This window comes from Pollicipes pollicipes, unplaced genomic scaffold (genome assembly GCF_011947565.3).
Source record: "Pollicipes pollicipes isolate AB1234 unplaced genomic scaffold, Ppol_2.1 Scaffold_4740;HRSCAF=5597_pilon_pilon_pilon, whole genome shotgun sequence".
Classification (NCBI taxonomy): Eukaryota; Metazoa; Arthropoda; class Thecostraca; order Pollicipedomorpha; family Pollicipedidae; genus Pollicipes; species Pollicipes pollicipes.
The window spans coordinates 841378-864032 of record NW_023596545.1 but is presented as its reverse complement, the minus strand read 5'-3'; the positions used below and the strand labels follow the sequence as shown (position 1 = coordinate 864032).

General features: G+C 50.1%; 1 protein-coding gene across 1 annotated transcript; it reads left to right on the top strand.

Moving 5' to 3' along the window:
• Positions 1-18281: 18281 nt before the first annotated feature.
• LOC119098839 (rRNA-processing protein UTP23 homolog) lies at positions 18282-21355 on the top strand. The gene is made up of 5 exons (XM_037221887.1): positions 18282-18421; positions 18840-18936; positions 19325-19448; positions 20226-20375; positions 21079-21355. The coding sequence occupies exons 1-5, from the start codon at positions 18302-18304 to the stop codon at positions 21353-21355; spliced, it is 768 nt and encodes a 255-aa protein (XP_037077782.1). The 5' UTR covers positions 18282-18301.
• The last annotated feature ends 1300 nt before the right edge of the window (positions 21356-22655 follow it).

Below are 22655 nucleotides of genomic sequence, written 5' to 3'. Positions count from 1 at the left end.
CTGAAGTTACAAGCTGCCCGGATGTCAAATTTCCACAGTCATGACTATTGGTAAAGCGTGCACTGTGTGTCCACTATTTTGGTTGCAGCAACAATGCATCCTTTTTTGCATATAAAACGAATGGCTGAACCTCGACCAGCAAACACAGCCGCCAAAAACATCGGCGTGTGGTCAGGCAGGATGCAGGTCGACCAGAACAGCGAAGGCTCGTCACTCACTTTAGCGCACGCAAGTCACCAGCACCGGCTGGGATTTCGTCTTGTCTTCCCGCTGTGGGCTCATTTTCTTCATTTACTGTCATTTTTTTTCCAACAGAGAACGGAAGTGTCCACCGTCCAGCAACAGGTAGCCGGAGGGTGTTGCTACTTTGATTCACTGAGACTCACAGCGCTGCACGGCGATGCTCACTAATCCGTGCAAAAATAATCTTCCAGGCCATGAGACTTCCTGGGAATAAATGAACACAGCCTTCCAGGGTACCGGTGTCATCCCGCAATAAAATGGTAACTAGACCACCATCCACCCCATGTCAAAAACAGCAACCTCAAGCTGCGTGTCGTGCAGAATGGCTTCGTGGCGGACGGTAGCTGCACATCGGGCACCGAGCCCACCCAGCGTCGGCAGCACCTTCAGCGCTTGCTGCGCTGCGGGACTTCCCGGCTCATCCACTCTCGGTTTCGCTGGAGCAGGTCGCGCCATGCTGCAAAACTCACGCGCGCTGACGTCACGTGCGATCCAAACACGACGGCACAAAACCTCGACCTGAAGTTGACGCTCCCTGCTGTTGTTAGCGGCTGGCAGGTCCACACCGGAGAAGCACGGCAGCAGGTCGTGCGGCTGGCAGGTCCACACCGGAGAAGCATGGCAGCAGGTCGTGTGGCTGGCAGGTCCACACCGGAGAAGCACGGCAGCAGGTCGTGTGGCTGGCAGGTCCACACCGGAGAAGCACGGCAGCAGGTCGCACAGCTAGACGGCATCGATGGCACGGAGCCGCCATACACTGCTTCCAAGGCTAGCGCGATAGACGATACACATCTCTATCGTGAAATCTTCCGACGGTTCGTCCGTCACATTCCGTAACGGAGGCCTTCCCGCACAGTCTGAGGGTCAGCTTGTTTCTGGACCTCAATAGGCGTTGAACTACCAGCGTGGGTAGTTCGGCATGTGATCTGTGGATAGCATACCGTGAAAAGTGAGAGCAACCGTTGACCGACAGATCGTTGAAGGCCTAAATGGGCCTCATGTTATGCGTGTCGATATATTGAAACGCTTAACCAGACACTTGACGCGCGCGCCGCAGCTGCGCATCAGAGGTCCCACGTGGGTGACCAGGGTCGAAGGTGGCGTGGTACGCCAGCTCTCTATTGAAGCTAACCCTTATGGTGATGTCTGGAAATACTTAACTCCAAGACAGATATATTGTAGAGGATGTCCTCACGCGCATTTTGACCTTGACCACCGTCGTAACGGGTCATATTTGGACGCTCTTACTAGCCAACAGACGCCGTGTCACCCGCCCAGCGGGCAACCGCGAGTTTGTCAGCTGTGCTGGGCGAGTGCAGTGCAGGCCACCAGGCACGCGCGCCACTATGCATGCAGACGAAAACGCGCTACTTTCCTAACGTGGGGCTACACCCATGCATTCGTCGGCGACATGGGTGATAAAACAGGGGGTGGGGACTGTGACCTCCCTTTTTCAAGGAAGGGGTAGCAATATTAATTGGCCTGGCGACTTTTCATATTCAAGTTACGTTTAACCTACGTTTTAACCACGTTAAACATACATGCCGATTTACCTAATCCATCAGCCATCTTCCTAAAAATGCACCATTTTTTTCATCTGCGTATTGGCCATCGGTTAATATCTGACATCGAGCCAACGTCGCACAACCTGTGGAGACTGCAACGCCGGGCGTTGAGATGGCTGCTCCGAAAATTTGCGAGCGCGTTTGTTCAAAACCATGTTGCATAATTTTTCTCAGAAATCAATTCTGACTGAACGTCTAATATTTTAAGACGAACATGAGTTAGTGATGACAATACAACATGAAACCTCATTTTCATCTGCAAGCTACGTGCAGGGGGCATCAATATCTCTGAAGAACACATAACAAATATGGCAAAGCTTTTGAGCTTTTTCCGTTTAGGAAGAGTCCACTGAACCATCGTGAAATGAAAAGCGCGGGTGATTTATTCCATGCAGTCATTCAGTGCTTGATTTATACAGTTTGTTGTCTTCAAGATGCAAACAGAATTGATGTTGCGGCAACTTGTGGCTCTTATTTCTGTTTTTGTTGCAAAGTAGAAGTGACAATAAAGCGAAGAATACCGTGTCCTTTGTTAACAAGTGAGCTTTATTCGGCGATTTGTCTTTTGGGGTCAGCACCAGGGGGCTTTTGCCAGCCAGGTGTCCCTCCCCATCTGGGCAATGTTCTGGCTACACCCCTGCTTACACATAAAACCAGATTAAGTCGGCTGCGTTAAATGAGAGGCAAATGGATGTCCGTTGGATCATTTCATGCCTAAGGCAGGCAGCTTCCCGGAAGCCTATTTTCTGCTGTGGTGTGATGTAAGGGAAGATAATTCTTGAACAGATGCTTTTGCAGGCGTCCAATATATGCATGACACCAATAAGTGGGAAGTCCAATCCATAAACATGCAGCAAAGCAGTTACACGAACAGTTCGCAGTCGGCCATGCGGGGAACAGCCGGGCCAGAGCAGTGGCTGCCGACGGCGGACAGGAGCAGGGCTCCGACAAGGAAGCTCCTAAAGAAAATTATTTTTTGGATTGTTTTTATAGGAGAAACTCCAATTTCATGTTTTGTTCAAATTGTTTTGGTAGTTAGTTCTTAAGGTTCCGGCGTTGTTCATGCTTAAAATGTTGCGTTAAATCTTATCTCTTGAAAGACAGCCAACGACATCTGGAGTACGAAAACGCTGGCGCACTATGAACCATCGATTCACATTCAAAATCCTGACCAGCCTGTGTCCAGGTCGGATTTGGCATCTACCCTGCGGAGACACGTGTCTTCCCAATGGCTCGAAATGTCTACCTGCCCGTGGAATTTTGCCTGCCCAGGGGGAGCAATGTGAAGCCGACGAATAATTCTATGAACCTGGATAGTCTTACTTGCAGGATGGCATAGCTGAGTCGGACAGGCAAGATTGTGCACTAATGCGAAACAGCTGTAGACCTTTTTTCTAGCACAGCAACCATGATATCTAATTATGACCGAATGTGTTATATGAATTAATAGCGGAACATGTCCTCCGTCTCTGCTCCACCTCGGATTACCGAGCTCGCTTCCCAGTGAAAGTTTCTGAAGTACATACCTTGCGCCTGGCCCACTACTTTTTGAGACGTTCCTACGCATACGGTCGTTGGACCCGCTCTGCAAAGGGATGGCGAGACATCACGTCACGTAATGTGATGCCAGGCCCAGGGGATTTCGTGTGCGCGCCAGCCGGCGGATGCGTTCTGGCCAGCGCCAAGGAGAGGTCGCTGCGTCCCGCCGTTCGCTTACCTGGACGTGCAACAGTCGCCGCCGGGTGTGCCGGACGGCAGGGCTGGGATGGAGGCCCGAACGGCGCCGACTCGCTCCCCGCTACACTCGGTCAGCAGCAGCCGGTCAGGCTGAGCCAGTCGTCCAGCGAGACACGCGTCCGGTCTCGGGAGCCAGTGGGAGCTGCCTCGGGAGCCAGTGGGAGCTGCTCCGGCCGATTCCCCGGCACTCCGCGTGGCCACTGACGCTGCTGCCTCCGCGCCGGCGGCCGGCCGGCGCCGGCGCCGCGCGCCAGCGGCGTCGGCCGTCACCTGATGCGGCACGGTCGGGCCGCGGCCGGCCGCAGCGGGCCCGGACCAGGTCGGCCACTCTCCCTGGAGTCGCCGTGCAGCGGGCCCGGACCAGGTCGGCCACTCTCCCTGGAGTCGCCGTGCAGCGGGCCCGGACCAGGTCGGCCACTCTCCCTGGAGTCGCCGTGCAGCGGGCCCGGACCAGGTCAGTCACTCTCCCTGGAGTCGCCGTGCTGCGGGCCCGGACCAGGTCAGCCACTCTCCCTGGAGTCGCCGTGCAGCGGACCCGGGCCAGGTCGGCCACTCTCCCTGGAGTCGCCGTGCAGCGGGCCCGGACCAGGTCGGCCACTCTCCCTGGAGTCGCCGTGCTGCGGGCCCGGACCAGATCGTCTTATTGCCTTTATGTATGGTGTAGGCCTATCGATGCCGCAGCCATTGACAAATGGGAGCAATGCACACCACGTCCGCTTCAGTGTAAAAAATAGCACAGCCGCGGCCTGCCGAAGACTGCATAGTTCGGCTGCGCTGAGGCGCTTCTCACCTCAAGCCACCCACAGACCGCAATGAGTGCTGATGGTGCTCAGCCCACCCGCACTCCTCACCAGCAGTCGCAGCCAGCACGCTGCACTCACCCCTAGCAGAGCAGCAGGTTACACTGCAGAACGGAGCGAGAAGCTGCAATGCGCCCATCCCATTCCAAGACCCACCCAGACGGCATAACACAGGCTGTCAATTCTGTGCCGCATCAGCTAGCGCGCAGTGGCATGCCTGGTCAACTCGTTAAACGTAGCCACATCACAAGGCTGAGACGTTGGCGTCGTGGTGAAATGCCAGTCGTTGACACACCAACACCTAGGCCGTAATTATCCAAAGATTCCCGAACGCATGCACATGTTAATGTATTAATCAAGGTCAACAGAGCCTTGAGTCCATTCTGCCCTATAACAAGGGGCATACTTTGAGATATGCTCAATCAGATTTGCACGGCTCCCTGTTAGCCGGGCATGCCGGACAACTTCAGCTTGCCTGAAATAGTCCTACTCGGATGCAGCAGTGACCTATCTCTATTTTCCTTAACAATCTTGTAAATAAAATAGGATAACGTAGCCACCAAATCTGGTGATGCGAATTGATAGCCAAATTTGGAGGCTGCCCAGGGAGTAACAAATACACGTTATCAAACCGAAGACGCCGTTGCCTCTGAAAAAAACACCGGTAAAGTGGAGCAGTTTAGAAAGGAGTAAGAGGTTATGCTGAATACGGATGGAGCGCTAAGACTGTAGAAGTCGTTGCCACGTGTAAAGACATCACCGGGCCCGTGACATTGCATGGAACGGGAAGCGAACTGTAGAATGTGATGGCAGAGGGAGCATATGAAAATGACTGATGTATGGATGATTGTGCAGTGTCCGGACTACGTATTAGGCACGAAATATCATCGCATGGCTGAGAGCACGAAGTATCATCGCTGATTATTCCTTTGTTTAAATAGTATATGACCGCCAGGATAAAGATACGTGCGCAACGTGCATCAACATCTGAAAACAAAAACTTCCACCAACAGGAGAGCTACGACATTACTTGCAGATACTTATACACGACATAAGTGCTAAGCGACAAAACTTATGCTACAAAAACTTTAACTTGCCATTACTTCTACTGCAAACATTTGCACTGTTTGTGTCTGTCAATGCAAGTTTGGGAAGCCAGAAGTACGGGGCTCGATTCCCCACGGTACTCGCCTTTCCTGCCACGGTGAGAGGCAGGCAATGCCATACGGTCTCAGCAGCTGAGTGCGTCGTTAAGCTACAATGACGACGCAAACACTTATGTAGTCATTTCTTCAATAGACGGCATTAGTTCTAGTCCAAAAAGCTATGCGCGACCACGAACTTCAGTCAATACTTGTGCTTCAGCAATGTACACTCGTCATTATTTCTAGTACAAAAATATGTACAGTCATTACTACATGTATGACATTACCTCCAGTGCAAGGGCGTCTGCACTTCTGCACGACTAAAGCGCTACACTTCAAAACCTGTGCCTAAAAAAATCGTGCTCGTCATGACTTCTACTGCAAAAACATACACAGTCATTACTTATACAGCACATTACTTCGACTGCAAATACTTCTACACGGCATTAGCGCTACACGAAAACTCATGCTTCAAACACTTATACAGCCATTACGTATACACGGCATTACTTCCACTTCAAGGACCGTTTCGCGACATAAGTGCTACATCAAAGACATGTGGTCAAGCCTTTGCTACAAGTGTAATGAGTGAGAGACAGCAGGAAGGCACGCCGTCTGGGCGTGTGGTTCAGCGTGAAGCCCGAATGTCATCGAGATAGTGATGTTGAGCTAGCTGTTGCAAGGATAAGACGGACCCTTAACGTCTGGCTACAACGCGCCTCACGCTTCAAGGTATCATTACAGTGGCAAAATCCCCTGTCATTTCGCAACTGACGAATGCAATGAAAACCAGTCAAGTTGATAAAACTGCTTTAGACATGATTTAGACCCTCATAAGGGTGTCTTCATGGCGAGGGCGTCCATCCAAGGCAGACAGAGCAACGCTTTGCGGAAGCATATAGGAAGGGGGCTTAAAAGCGCTAATATGGCCACTGATATATAAAGTTAGCAGGACAGCATGCATGGATAAAGTAGAGAACACCAGGAAAGCCTAATTTGTGAAAATAATAGAAGTCAGAATCCGCCCCCTACCGTTTTACCAACATGTAATTACAGCCTTGCATGAGGTGAACAGTTACTTATATCACTCTTCTGCAAATATGTGCTTGGATAACTCCGAGACACATGCCCATTAAAACCTCCTATAAAAGAACAATATGTGAAAAGGCAATGCATCTGGCACGGCAAGGAAATAACTATGAACGGAAATCCCATCTTTCATGAAAACTTACATCGTAACGACATCAAACCATCGACGTCTTCGTAGATCATGGAGGGTGCACACTGACCTACAATGCGTTTAGAGAAATGAGTGTAAATCCCGAAGTGAGTCAAAAAAAAAATTGACGTACATCGGATGGTACCATGCCATACACAACCAGTGGAAGATTATAACGCGATATGTAAATGTACTATTAACGTCCGATGAAAAAACCGCCAGTTTTTTGTCATTTAAAAAAGTTCAAAACTATAGCGCAACTCATGTGTAAGCACCTATAGGCATGTGTTAGGGTTAAGCAGCATAGCCTATGCAAAAAACGCCGGGCAGCGGAAGACATAAATGTTGGCGATAAATGGGCAAATGTACGTGCTTTAACTTTTAAAGTTACGTCATCCACAAAATGGCAAATATTGCAGCATAGAAAAACGCATTAATATTACCTCAATAGGAGATGCCTATTTTTAAAATGACCAGTGACATGCCCTTTCTGTAATATTTCTGTGTGTAAGTGGATACATTAATCCATTTCTTCGTAGCTTGTCACGACGTTAAAATATTTTGAGAAAGATTGTTTATTGGAATGAAGGGTTAACTGCCGGATGAATACAGAACAAGAGCAACGCACTGTTTGAAATTTTGCGCCAAAAAAACAAGTGTTAAGTTGGTTGTGTTGTTAGCCAAGCAGATAATTGCTATTCAAAGATTTGGAGGGCTTGCGATTGCATGTGATGTACTGGCTACCTACACAGAAGGCATGGCAAAGTGAAAAGAAAAGTGCCTCATATGATGAATAATGGAGACATTAAAGGAAAGATGAAACTGTGTGTGTGTGTGTGTGTGTGTGTGTGTGTGTGTGTGTGTGTGTGTGTGTGTGTGTGTGTGTGTGTGTGTGTGTGTGGTGTGTGTGTGTGTGTGTGTGTGTGTGTGTGTGTGTGTGTGTGTGTGTGTGTGTGTGTGTGTGTGTGTGTGTGTGTGTGTGTGTGTGTGTGTGTGTGTGTGTGTGTGTGTGTGTGTGTGTGTGTGTGTGTGTGTGTGTGTGTGTGTGTGTGTGTGTGTGTGTGTGTGTGTGTGTGTGTGTGTGTGCGTGTGTGTGTGTGTGTGTGTGTGTGTGTGTGACGAGCTGTCGTACAATAAACCCGACATGTAAAAGAGTCCTGAAAGGCATCACTTGTTCTCTCCCTCAAGCGCCGCTTTTCTTTCTGACGGATGTAGTTTCAACACAAGTACCTTATTTCTCGCAAAGTGGTTCGCATGCATCACACGCGCCCATGTGTCATCTCTTCCAGGGCCCATCATCACCGCTGGAGAAATTGGTCAGGAGGGCGGCGGAGATTTCCGTCCGTCTTACAAAATATTTTTTAAACCCAACTCACCGTCGCGGATGTACACCGAACCTATGTCTCTCTGTCCATTTTAAGGAATACATTACAAGATTCTTAAATTTTTTAAAGCCATAATCTTGTTTACTAGGTAGACCTGATCTTCAAACAGGTGGCAGAGCTATCCGTGCCGCGCTGGCAAAGAGAAGAGGGGGGGGGGGGGGGTGGAGGGGTTCAGGAGCACAGCCAGAATTTGCGATGGGGAAGAGCCACCCTGGTTTACAACGAAAGGAGGAATTTTTACGATGACACCGAATGTAGCAATGAGCTATCGATATTGGTTTGCTCTGGTGCCTTAAACAGCTCTTTCAGGTGCGCACCGTACATGTTCACTCGGCTTCCCGCGATCATTGTTACTTAATAACCGCCGTTGGGCTCTTCATGGACTGGCCATGGCAGTGTCTGAGATTTCAAGCCAAATCAGTTTTCCTGATTTCCAAAATTCCGGAATTACATACAGTAATGCCGTGGTAAAAAAAGGGCCTACATTGCCTACAAACTGGGCTCTAAGCATAACGGGCGGAGGGGAGAGTCAGGCAAGACTGTGCGAGCCTCAAAGGGTCGTGCAATTGTTCTCGTGTATTTTTGCGTTGAGGAACAGCAGTGTCGGCGCCGGACCCCCCCCCCCCCCCCCGCGTAACCTATGCACTAAACTGGCACCATGAAACGGGGTCATCCAGACAGATCCATGGTTATGGCCAGAAGCGTAGCCAAGAGAGAAGGCGAGGAGGGCGGGGGGGGGGGGGGGAGGTGGAGGCTCAGGCCAGACCAGATGTTTTTCTTCTTGTCACCATAAAAGGGCTCCCCTCAGAATGTTGATCATCAGTATGATTCTCTCTCACCAAGGCCTCCTCTCTCTTAATAGCCCTTTTCTCACAGATCCGTGTTTTTGGTGCGACAGGGCGCCTGACGCATTGGAGGCGCGGTGGGGGATGTGAGTGCTGTTGGTGGCGCCATCTCTGATGATGGTTGCCAATAAGCAAGGCTGCGCCGTCCGACTGGAGCCTGACACAGCTTTCTCAGCACAGGCCAGTGTCTGGGCAAGCCGGACAACCCGACGAACGAAAGCCTGCAGGTCCTCCAGATCCAGGTTGTGTTGCAGACCATCGGCTGGATGTACTACCATTGTTTTCCGATAATTATCTGAATTTAGCCCGATTCTTGCATTCTGTTGCTGATTTGACCTCAGCCATTGTCTGCGTCTACCCTCACAGGCGTGGTCGTACAGGTACCCCCACAGAAAGAAATTGAGGGGTGGCTGGTCGGGGAAATGAGCTGCCCACTCCATGTCGAGTCCGTGTGAGGTCACATTACCACCGAAGTGACCTGGGGCCACTTTCGTGATTCGTGAGAAAAATTAGATGTGTTCCCGACCTATGCAAGCTTCTGACTGACCCGCCCGTATGCGAGTACTCTACCCATATGCTCCCGGAACTGACCAAGATGAATCGCTGCGTATTTGCTGGGGCCGTGCGGCCACCAGCTTCCTCGAACCAGGATGCCTCGAAAAGCAGGTATGGGCATAGTCACCCATGCGGCAAACTTTGCTGAGTACAGGGGTCGAGCTCAATACGATATCGGCGCGATTTTCTCCAAGCGCATATTGCACTTTGATTTGGCTTCGCCACTGACCAAACATGTGTCCCATCAGTGAACAGCACATCGTCAGAGAAGTCTGGCAAGTCTGGTTCCCGCTTGCATTTGCCAGTGAACCACTGACGAATCGCCAACCGTTTTTTCCAGACTTACAGTACGGGCCATTTTTCAACAAAAAACAAGCACAAGAAACTAGACGATCATTCCTGAAGAACTCTGACTCTTGACAGTGACGGCGAAGGGATTTAGTCAGCCTCTGTGAGACTGGTGCTGCGACAGCGGCAACTTTGGCTGGAGTCTACGAGATTTTGGTCTTCTGAAATGAGTAGACTTACCAGGGCTGAAATACTCAGATCACGCGCCATTCAACAAACTTTGAACTTGTGCATCCAACGAAAATGATTGCTTATTGGGTGAGTTCCGGTATAAAGACCCAAACTGTTTTGCAAGCTCCAAACGGGCCTTTTGGAAAATGTCGTGTTGCATATTTTTCAGCATGTTTTTTTTATCTTTCATCAACTGATGTTTGGGAAGAGATCAGGGCCATTTAGTAGGGTATGATTATCCGTGATTTTCCGGCACTTCCCCTCATTTATTACAGTGACGTCACAAAGTCGCAGCTTGGCATCGCCCCACCGCCTGCACCGCCGTCCCGCAGTTGGGTGGGTGCCTCTCGGGTGGACAGTCCCATGCTTGGATCGAGGTGTTTGCACTTGGCCGCCACGAACCCGGCTACGAAGGCCAGCGCCTCGTGCTCGATGTTAAAGAAAGTGTTGCACATTTGTGTTGGATTTTGAACCGAAATAACCATCTTGAAGATCATCCGGTGCACTTTCACCCCGACAATCATGACGAAATAATAGGGTCATTCAAATACTTGCATTACATTGGTCACGCGGCGATAATGGTCATACAAATTCGAATTGTCGAGTCGTTCTTATCTTGCATTCTTGACCACAATTTCCAAATATAACGGCCGTCAGTTGCCTCCAAATCAATGTTGTGCAAGGTACGATGGCGCAATCAAACCGTGACGTATTAAGGCATATTGACTTGACACAAAACTGTGCTGACTTCAGCAGTCATTCCCACTTAAAAAAGCATACCGATAGTTATAAGTGAACTTATTGCATCACATCTGAAGCTTGCTTCAATATATCCAACCGTGGACTGTTCCTCTTAACCTCGTCCATCTCGTCGTCGCAGCAGAGACCGCAGCAGGGACCATTTTCGTTCCACTCGCTGTCATCGCCACGGAGCTTGCCCATGTCCAACTCGTCGGCCTCATCGTCCTCGTCGACTTCTTTCAGGACGGGCCTTGGAGGCACTGCGGCTGCTTGCTCGAAGGCGGTCTCCACGTCGTCCGCACGTGCTGCCGCTCCCACCACGCTTGGATCTTGTATCTGCAACGCAACGAAGCACAGTCATATATATATATATATATATATATATATATATATATATATATATATATATATTGTATATTATATTACCTAACAGGGGCGTTAATCGGACCCTATCACATGTCAGCAGCTGCATTACTGGCCTGTCCTGGCGACAGCAAAACGTCTGGGATCCAGACATGCACGTCCTTGTTTTCATAAGCATCTAGATTCGTTTGTGGTCGAGCGTGACTTCATCCGGGCGGGCAAAAGTGACGGTCAACGGCCTATGAGTACTCCGCTGCGTGCATCTTACCGATATCTGCCACTTTCCTTTTGCACATGAAATTAATCATATATGGGCTGATCAAAAGCCGGTCATTTGGGGAGGAGCATACAAGCAGTCGTAGCGAAATATGTTATGGGTATCCACGCAGCATTCCGACATTCTCCGTGTTCTAGGCAGTGAGCCCGTTCTATGGTAACAGTATTTCTAGAATTCATCGTAACTTTTATAATCATCGGAAAACAATGGTAGTACATCCAGCCGATGGTCTGCAACACAACCTGGATCTGGAGGACCTGCAGGCTTTCGTTCGTCGGGTTGTCTGGCTTGCCCAGACACTGGCCTGGGCTGAGAAAGCTGTGTCAGGCTCCGGTCGGACGGCGCGGCCTTGCTTATTGGCAACCATCATCGGAGATGGCGCCACCAACAGCACTCACATCCTCCACCGCGCCTCCAATGCGTCAGGCGCCCTGTCGGTGGCACCAAAAACTCGGATCTACGAGAAAAGGGCGTTTAAGAGAGAGGCACTCGTGTAGGCTGCGCGTGGGCTGATATTTGGGCTCCATTTGGGACCCAGATGGGCTGCCATACGCTACCACACTTGGTACAGGTGCATTAGGTCTGCTACCTTGTGCTCCTACGTTGGATTTTTCCTTATCGTGTACAAGTGAGTATATAACAAAGGAGAACAGCACGAGTTGGGGTTCATATGGGATGCATGTGGGCAAGCCGGGCTCATATCAACATGGGCTGCGGGTGGGCTGATCTTCGGGCTTCATGTCGGACCCAGATGTGCTCGCCGTATGCTGACATCTCTTATAGCGATGCGTCAATTTTCGGACTTTGCCCTCCAAAAGTTGGATATTTTCTGATTGCGTACAAGCTAGGTTGCAACAAGGGTGAGCGGCATAGACTCAGATCCAAACGCACCGCAGGTGGGTTCGCTGGCCACGTGCCAGCATCGGATGCAAGCTGGCTGGTGCCTCAGCCCCATCTGGGACCCAGATTGGCTGCCCATATGCCATTGTACTGACTATGTGCGTAATAATTTTCGTACTGTGCGCTTCCTGGTTCAGTTTTACCATGTCACGCACCAATAAGAGGGACTGCTGGCACGGATCTCATCCACATGGACTGCGCGTGGGCGAACTTAGCCCACGTCAACATTGACCGATTCACTGTCACGTCACTTGAGGCAGTTGGTGTATTTCGTGCTGGAAGTTTGCATGCTGAGGGCATGGAGTGAGCCCTCTAATTGCGTTTCACCGGTTGGTGGATCATTGCTCGCATTTGGACCTCCCCGGGTAATTACGGACGTCCCGCTGGCCGGCAGCCCGCTGAGATCTCAGCAGTGGCGAGTGGGAGTTTCGCATGACTGACCCGCTGACCGGCAGCACCGAGCACACCGCTAACCGCTTTCTTCTATAACATTGGTCGGAGTTTTTGGCGGCTGCATGCAACTGATCAGATACAGTTCCTTTAAACCGCTTGGTGATAAAAGAGCACAGACCCGGGGGGTCATGCTTGAGCTTATCGGCAGCTTTAGTGTCAGAAGTCCGACATGGGCGACTCGACGCAATATTTCATTATTTGGAAGCTTATATTCCAGTTACCAACCGTCTGTAAAAACTTTCAGCATGTGGAGAGTTGATGTACGTTCGTAGCATCGGTGGTTGAATGGTGCGATTGGCTAGTCAGCCCTTGACAGCATTCGATTGGGCGCTGTGTCTCGTCAATGTAATAAGCCTGGAACCAGTGCTCCCTGCTGACAAAGGCTGTCTGATCACTTAATTCTTCACGATTTAGCTGTACCACTAGTTTTTATGAGCTAACCGATATATTTGTGTGCAACGGCATTTGTAAGCCAGGGGAGTATTCGGATGCCGCATCGCATTGCGTCGTTTCACCTTCGCCCCAAATTCGCCGCTTTTCATGACGATGGGGAGCGGTCGATGTGACACCGCGGAAAATACAGCGGGTTGATCCCAACTCTCTTAACCTCAGCGGATTGATCAATCTCACGATTGGTAGCCAATCTGATTTCTCTTGGTCCACATCTTACCTACTAGGGCAGATCAAATGTCAATTTTACCTTAGAACGACGTTCTTCTTTGCATACTCATATCCGCATAACAATGCAACTTACCAGCATAAAACTTACACAAACGCTGCTTTCCTTTCATTTTGACCGCCATGATATATATATATATATATATATATATATATATATATATATATATATATATGGATATTCATAAAAAACATTGCATGTGTTTTGATCATACGTTTATCGTGCACGGCTCTGCTGACGTAGCAGTGTTGACCGCCGTGCGCCATCGGCGGATCCGTCGGTTGCCACCCGCCGCCCGCGCCGGCCGTAGATCATCACACAGTATTCCGACAAAAACTTTGCTTTTCAGAAATCAGACTGATAGTGAAACGTTTTTGGTGCCAAAACACACACATCGAATCGCCCTAGGCTTGATAAGCATTCGGCGCGATTGCACGTTCCAGAGAGATATCCTCAGAATCTTCGGGAGGGGCTAGCGTATGTCACCCTCCCCCTTAGCAGGGGAAGAGTTAAAGCATATAACTATGAATCCATATGAAACTGAGATCCTACGTACGACATGGACATGTCAAAAGTGCTTTATGGGTAGTTACTAAGCAGCATTATTCAAAGAAAAGAAAAAGGGATGATAGGCCATGGCTTGAAGCGTTTGCCCATTAACTGCTGTATGTCGTTCTGAAAAGGTGCTGGTGCATTATTATAGGTTTAGACCTAAGCGTTCGACATTGTCTTGCAACTAGAAGCCATTCTTCATCAAAGGGTCCATTGCAGATGGCGCTAAAGCCATTACATTTAAAAAATGACCCGCAAAGTCAGTGTGAAAATATATGTCATCGGTTGCCACCTCCAAACGGTTGCCTGTAGTTCATTTAGCGCATGCTTTCAATTCGTCGCATTCGTCGCATTTACGTACAATCCACTCCCAGCAGGGTGTGGATTGTAGCATAATAACAAAATTATGGCAAAATAATAAAATAGCAGCATCAAACGATGCTGTATTTGTGAACCAGTCGGCAGGAGGGCAATCAGAAGCCTCTTCATTAAAGCGCTTGTGTGTGTGTGTGGGGGGGGGGGGGGGATGGTGCCGCCTAAGCCAAATCTCCGCCGATCATCTGTGGTAATCGTTTCTCTCAAGGCCGTGCTGTTTTAGACGTGTTTATACACAGTCTCTCTTCACGTAGCACGCCTCTTTTCGCATATATATTACGTTATCTACGCTATGAATATTTGTTGAACATTATTGTCCAGCGCAGGTCTGAGAAACGTTGCACATGCATAAGACAGTGTCGATAGCTCTACTCCTCTCATATGACCATGAGAAAGGAAAGAAGATGCGTGAAAACTTTGTAGCGTATCCATTATTAATAAAGAATGCACTGTGGCTGAAATGCAGGCAAGTACAGACCCTATAACATTTTTAAAACTCAGTCACACCCTGGGCACAGGACCACCCAGAAAGGAAAATTAGTGAGCCCATTCTTTAAAAAATTCGGCGACCAGACCTAAACGTGCAGGGTTCATCATGGCAGAATATGCGAATGTGATAAGTGTTTTAATGTGTAATGCCCGCAAGGTTGAAATTGTTTGAGTGTATAACTGGTACATGATACGTGGTACCTGATGTCCGTACTTTGATGAACCAACCTATGCCCCTGAGGAGCTCAGATGTGTGAATATTTGCTTACAAACACATTACTATCATTTCCACTTTCCCCAGAGAGGTTGGCGCGTAGGGAGGACGGCTCCTGGGAGTGTTTTCGTTCGCGTGCTGGGCGCACCCGTGGGTGTGCGTTGTACGAAATCATGTCCATGTCGTGCATTTTGCTTTCGTGTGGCAAGATTCCTTTTAATGATTTGGTGTGTTTGATACGCCCGGCACACTCGCAGGGCCGTGCTGTGCGATGCACCGATGCTGAATAGAAGGCGAAAATCCCTCCAGTGTAGTGCATCTCTTCCCACTCAGTGGCGTGGAAACCCGTTCCCCTAGTTAAATGACGTCGGTTCCCGTCACTGTGTAGAGCGTCATGTAAAGTTAATTATGCATGGGCAAGAAATTCCCCCCTCCCCGCTCATTGAAAAAGTCTTAGGCGAGACCCTGGACCTGCATGACTTCTTACATATGCTGCAATATATTCGCGACATTTCATCACCTATTTCTCCTGATGTGCTTGCTTGCAATATGCGAGCGACGTGCTATTGATCTTTTTTCAGATTACGTCCCTTTGCGTGTTTTTCCGGCAGAACAAGGTTCGCTGTTGCGGATTTCGAGGGAGGAGGGATGGGCATCAGCCCCAGCCCGTGGTTAGATGGAGAAACGCTTCACTGTTGTTCTGCTGAGATATTGCTGAGAACTGCAGCTGCTCTGCTCTGGAACACTGTTTGAAGACTGTTCCTGGTCGCCCGGAAGCAGTATGTCTGCCAGCAAGCTGACACAGCAATCAGACGCTTCCGTCAAAGACAACTGGTGCTGCTCCAGAATCATCATGCTTGGGAAAGCAGGTATTGCACCATATGAGTTTGTAATGTTCAGCTCGTACTTCACATACAATTCTGCCAAAATTTACAGCGCGGATTTCCTTGCCACGAGTATTGGTAATTCCACAAGATGAATATGGCGAAGACAAACCCATTTTATCTATTTCATTTCTCTGAGCACTTTCACTGGCAAAAATTGGCGAACCAAGTTTTGGAATCGTGACATAAAAAAGAAGTGGCAGAATTCCTTTTGAAAGTGGCTGCCTGTGTTTTCCTAGAGTTCGCTAGTATATTATCTATTTCCGACATGTTCAACGAAGGCACCTATTAATCATTGCCGACGGCCTTTGTTGCCATCAGCCGCAAGCCATCCATTGTGGGGGCAAAGAGCGAGTGCCTCAAACGACGCAAACTCATCCTGTAATGAGTGAATTGATCGGAAAATAGCCGCTCTAAAAAATGATTATCGAAACAGTACCGTATTCCCGTGTAGACAGCTGACAGCCACTACGCTCCAGTTTCTCTAAAAATGACTGATAAGCTTGGCAGCAGCGTCCTGGCAAAATAAAACGCGACACATCACTTCTTATTCACATAATACGTTTCGCTTGCTTACGCTCATAAATGGCACCATTTAGAGTTTCATGTCGTTATTGTGACCGCAGGAAGACAAGTCAAGTCGGTTTTCATGCAAGTACTTCATGTAAGTGACTTCTCGCTAAGTTTTTCCATACGTGTTCTCCGAGGGAGTGCATGTGTAGTGCATTTCTGCACTGCCGTTTGACATGGATGCTCTCATTATTTCAACCTCGGTAAACGATTTAACAAAGATCAGTTCTTTCAGTACCAACACAGGAGTGCGTGAATAATCACCCACACTCAGGCCGTGGGGCAGTGATCTCAGGTACCGAATATCGCCATTTTCAGGTGCCATCCTGCGCAACACACCGCGCGACGGTGTCTCCCGCAACAAAACGGAAATAGGTACCAGGAAAATAGTTTCGGCGGGAGGGACTGTGACGACGGCAGGAAACATCGCGCAGACGACGGCGACAACGACGACACTTAACATCTGTTGAATGGTTTAGTGATTGTCGCATCGGGCATAATAACAGGGAAGTATATGTTTTGCATAAGGGTGCTGTTGTCGAGGGATACACTTTGACCCGGCTTATTATCGATGACATGAAGCAGTCTGCCTGGAATTACGGCGGTCTATCAATCAGATGGAATTCGAAATGGCAGATCGGTGAATCCCAACTGGGGCCCACTGAGATGGTTAAAAAGGCCCCATCTGGGTCAGATACACGGGTCCCTTCTGGGTTGGTTACATGGGTCCCAGCTGGATTGGCCCGTGTGAGTCCCAGCTGAGTTACCCAGGTGGGTCCCACCTTGGCTGCTCGGGTGGGTCCCATGTGTGTCACAGCTAAGCCCGATAAGGGTCCCACATGGGCTTCCATGTGGAACCCAGTTGGTTGCCCATGACATGCCCGCATGGGCCCGAGGTAGCAAACCCAGGTGGGCCCTATTCGTTTGCTCATCTCGGACCCACATGGGCCCCGGTTGTAAACGTTGGATGGGCCCCATGTGTGCCCCAGTTAGGCCCCACATGAGCCCAAAAAGGGTCACCCATATGGGACCCAGATGTCTGACCATGACATGCCCACATGGGATCAAAGTGGACAGCCCAGGTGGGCCCCATATGACTGTCCAATTGGGGCCCATATGGGTCCCAGTTGGACATGCTGGCAGGGTAAGTAGTCTTGTATGATTTTGGTCACCATTACCCTGTAAAGGCCCAAAAGGTTACTGACCTGAGATGAGCATGTGACCTTTTCCTGAGAACAGGTATCTACGTTCTGGGAGCACTTTGGCGACGAGCCTGGAGTTTGAACCTGTTTGACATTATTTGACCAAGCATTCATAAACCGGAGAGCGCAAACCTTGACCTAAGGGAGTTTATGTACAGGCCAAATACTCTGGTGAATTTAGTGTCTCTACTCATCCTAGTTCCTGAGATCTCGGGGGGGGGGGGGGTGGGTGGGTGATCAAATTGACCCTCACTCGAGCGAGGGGCATCAATCTGGCCACCCGGGCGCGGGTTAATATGGTTCAACTATTTTTGTCCGGAATTTTTTGTTTGAATTCCTTTCATTCAGTTTTTCATTGTTTTTTTATGCAAAAAATGGATGTAGCACGAGATGACGGACGTCTGAGATGTGAGCCGAGTATTCAAAAACAGCGGTGGGCCTCCGAAGGAGTAGCTCAATGACGTCATTCAGCGGCACGCGCAGAGCGAAAAAACGTTTCGTGACAACCACATATACAAGAACTTGGCATGGTGGTCAAAGTTGTCAAAATCGCGTCGGTGGGTGCGTGGGGGAGGTGTAGAGTTTGGCCATGAAGATACAGCGACAGAAAAAGCTGAAGAAGCGTCTTGAATTTTTCAAGAATAATTTTGGATTCAACACTCCTTACAGCTTGATCGTCGACGGAACATTCTGTTTCGCGGCATTGTCGGTAAGCTGCGTGATTGATATGCGTTTTCGGTTTACTGCGTTCGCGACCTATGCATTTTTTGCTATTTTCTGATAGTCGTTGATATGGTGCGCTGGAAGGGGTCAGATTAAATGCATAGTTTTTATGTTGTGGTGTGGGATTGGGGGCTGAGTTTTAATAAGTGTCATCAAAGTTTTGGTCAACAGGTGTGTTATCAGTGCAGGCATTCTACATCTTTTTATGAAATGCCACCAGTATCCCTGATATTATTAGCATTCAAAGATTCCTTTTACAGAAGGAAGAGTAATAGTACATTGATGTGCCAATGGGTTCAATGTGTAAGCACCCCAAGCCATAAATCAATGTCCATTGGCAGTGTCAATGTCATGTCATAAATCAATGTCCATTGGCCCTGATGGCAGCATACATTCTCCCACAGCACAAGGTCAATATAAGAGAGCAAATCCCAAAGATCCTGGAAGATAATGTCAAGATTCTTACTACTCCATGCATTGTCACTGAAACAGAAAAGATGGGTAAGAAGAGTCAATGCATGTAGTAGAAGTTTGTAGCTTGATGGCATGATTAAGAAGTGCTCAATCAAATATGTTTTTTGCAATATTTGATAACAGGTTTTGATACTACAAGGAATAATTCAGTCCCAAATTCACCAAGAGGAACTGGTCACATTGGGATGTTTGAAACCTGATGCGCTGAAAGGCATCTCTAAAAAGCATTTTGCTATTGTAAGGATATGAGCTATTCAGTCCCAAGCTGATGTTTATTAGCCATTCACATGTAGCCCATAAAAGGTTTACTGTTCATGCCTGCCAATGCATCAATGACAGTTTATGGCTGTGATGTATACCATTGTTTCACCTTATGGCAATTACAGATCATGATTGCCTGTGTCTTATATTCCAGGTCCTGCACTGTATGGAGCATTCACCATAGTGAAACAGTTTGCCCACCACCAGTGTGGACATGATGTTGCTGTCAATGGAGCGAAGTGTGTTCGCAGCATGGTGAAGGGAGGCAATAAGTCTAAGTAAGTTGGTGTGCACACATTACATGTCTGCAGCAATGTGTACACAATGGTATTGTTTTATGAATTTGGAAAATGGTGCCTGGTTGTGAAATGGTGTTTGAATGGTAAATAGTTTGCATAGAGATGCAGGAAGCTTATATTTTTTGTTCAGATTATTTTTACCTTTATTTTTCTGAACTGGATATGTTAATGAGATTTATCCACATCTCTGCAACAAATCAGTTTCCCCTTTAAGACCACATTGCCAACCTCACCATTCAAAGCATCAAAATATTGCAGGGTCATTGATGGGATGCTTAGGCAAGGTCAAGGCCCTGGTCAGTGACTTCATGTGCTGACATATACCCAGTCCCCTTCAGATTTCCCCCCCAAAATGTGCTGAAGTTAATCTGTAATGACTATGCTTAACCATGATATACCTATGTTGGATTGAAGGTGCTGCCAGTTAAGCAATTTGGCCAAAGTGACATTTCACTTTTTATAATTCCTTGATACATGGGTGGCTGCAAAGGTGAATGCCACTCTAAAACTTTGATTTTTTTGTGCCTGAGTGAAATCACTTGATTCATGCCCTGACCCATGATGTGTCAGGGCATGGATGGTCCATGATGTAGATATTCATTTGGCACTGTGCTGATCCTTTTTTCTTAAACATGCTGGTGATAATTATTCTGTATAATGAGTATATTCAGGTGGCATGGGTGGTGGTGGTGTCATCATCAGACTTGGGTATCCCAGCCATCACCCAGGTGACAGCGTCACCCGGTGTCGGCACAGGTACGCAGTGGCCACACAGGACCAGGCGCTGCGTGCGCAGCTGCGCACCATGCCCGGCGTACCGATCCTCTACCTACACAACTCGGCGCCCACGCTGGAGAAGCCACCGGAGGTCAGCACGGAGCGCGCCGGACGCCGCGAGGCCGACAGGTGAGGCGCGCACGCTGACCCGCCCCGGGCGTGCGCGTGGGGAGGCGGCCGGCGGCGCATCAGGCGACGGGCGAGGCAGACCCGCCGCCCTGACTGGCTGCGGATCAGGGGCGTCGGCGGAACGGCCGCCTGGCGCACGCCTCGGCACAGGTGGTTTGCCGCGACGGTCTGCCGGTCAGGGGGCGCCAGCAAGACGGCCGCCTCGCGCACGCCTCGGGCTAATCGGACGACCCAAGGTCATAAGATGGCTACTGCCGGCGAGGCGCAGTGTTTCAATATTAAGCCGCTTGGGTACGAGGCATGTGGGTGTATTTTTCCTGCTATGACATCGCGGCTTATGGTTCACGGCCTACTGTCCCTCCCCTTGCTCAAAATCGTCCACTCAATGTCGAACCAAAAGGTAGTCAACCCAGCATCGAATTGCCTCATGCTAGACAAATGGGCTGGGCAGGTCAGATGCTTTGGTTCGGGGTTGAAGGCTAATGGGTTATTGCCAACGAATTGTGTGCGGATGCCCATGGAGTGCCAGGATTCTCGTAGCATGGATGTATGTTTACATCCCGGACACCCTGCTGGATGAATTTCGGAACGCCGGCAAGCGTGCCTTGCCTCATAAGCGGTGGACACGGCGACGCCGCTTGCTGGTGCCGTAGGCGTGAGCCATCTATGTTGTATTGTACGCGGCTCCTGTCCGGTGTTGCAGGGTGGGCCTGTCGGAGGACCAGCGCCAGACCATCGCGTCACTGAAGCGGCGCCTGCTCGGCGAGACGGAGCCGACGCTGCGCCGCAGCCGGAAGACGGCGAAGGGCGCCAATCCGCTGTCCCGGCGCCGGAAGCAGGCCGCACCGGCACCCGAGCCGGCCGAGGAGGCGACGGCCGGCCGCAGCCGGCGCCGCCGGCGGGTCCGGGTCCGCGTGGCGGCGCACGTCAAGGAGGAGTTGGCGCGCCGCCGGTCGCCAACAGTCGGCGGCCCGACGTGAGGGGCCGACCGTCGCGCCGAGCCGAGCTCGACCGGCCGGCGCCGTGTGGCGTTCTGGAACTTGATCGCCGGTGCCGGCGTTGGTGATAACAGCGGGTGTTGTTTGTAGATGGCCCGCATTGTGCGTCACGACAGGCGTGGTCGCTGGTCTCAGCTGCCTTGAGTGGTCAGGCATGGTGGGGAGGCGGCTCGGCCGACCATGTTGTCGTGGACACATGCTTTTGTATGTATACAGGATGGGGATGTGAGGGTAGGGCTTCCGGCAATAACTTGCCCTTCGTGCCATGCTGCCCTTTGCTACTGCGCCGCCACATTCGACTGCGCAATATATTGCTGCAATCCTCATCAGTGGTCTGTGTATTGGGAACCGTCGCCGACGTGTGAAAAAGGACCAAGCGTGCTACTATCGCGCCATGATAACGTTCGGTGAAAACAGCTCCACAGCGCGAGACTCGCACCGTCGCTCGCGCGCCGCGCCGAATCCGGATGCGCCACTTCGGCCTGTGACGGGCTGGGCCGTGGCGCAGAGCAAAGCCAAGCCGGGCCGCCAACCACCTGCATTCGCTCACTCGAGTCGAGGCGGTGCGCAACAGACTAAACGGTGTACGTGAGCGCAATAACGTGCCCAGGCACGCGGCGGTCGCGACCGGACGACGCCGCGTCCGCGCGTCACGTGACTCAGCGTGGCTCATGTGACCTCAGGCGTCCGTGGCGCCGGCGGCCCCTGGCATCAACGCTGTACCACATCAGCTCACGGCTCTTGACACCAGGGCAGGTCATGGCCCCTTGAATGTATATATCTCGACACTCTTGGCACAGTTACAGGGGCGCAGCCAAGGGAGAGGGAGGGGCTGTCCTTAGGTCAGTATTTTGCGTTTTCCACCATAGTTGGCTCCGGGAAATTCGTCAAAAATCTGCGTCGCGCGTTCTCACTGAGCTCCGGAGTCTCCATTGAGAAAACCCTGGCCTGCACCATTACAGCTCAGTTTCTGAGATCAGAACAGACACAGCAATACTTGGTGCCAGTCAGTGATGTATAGTTCCGTAAATTAATTGTGTGAGGGCGAACGGTTAAAGATGACCAACTCTGCCTCAAAATATGCAAACAAACAGGTTTCTCCCCGCATTTTCCCGTTCTCTTTTCAAAGTCGCGGTGTGCGTGTGCGTGTGTGTGTGGCTGAATGCCCCAACTGGATAGGAAACTACACTCCTGATGCCGACTAAGCACCAATGTAAACACTGGTGGACGCATTGGCGCCGCGCTGGTTAGAGCATAATCTGTCGGGATTCAAAACGCTCGC

What these genes read in the sequence shown, in the direction of transcription:
- LOC119098839 (XM_037221887.1), top strand. Translation starts at nt 18,302, where the DNA reads ATGAAGATACAGCGACAGAAAAAGCTGAAGAAGCGTCTTGAATTTTTC. An exon ending in TCTGTTTCGCGGCATTGTCG is followed by an intron (nt 18,422 to 18,839) that starts GTAAGCTGCGTG and finishes ATTCTCCCACAG; the next exon opens with CACAAGGTCAATATAAGAGA. An exon ending in CACTGAAACAGAAAAGATGG is followed by an intron (nt 18,937 to 19,324) that starts GTAAGAAGAGTC and finishes CTTATATTCCAG; the next exon opens with GTCCTGCACTGTATGGAGCA.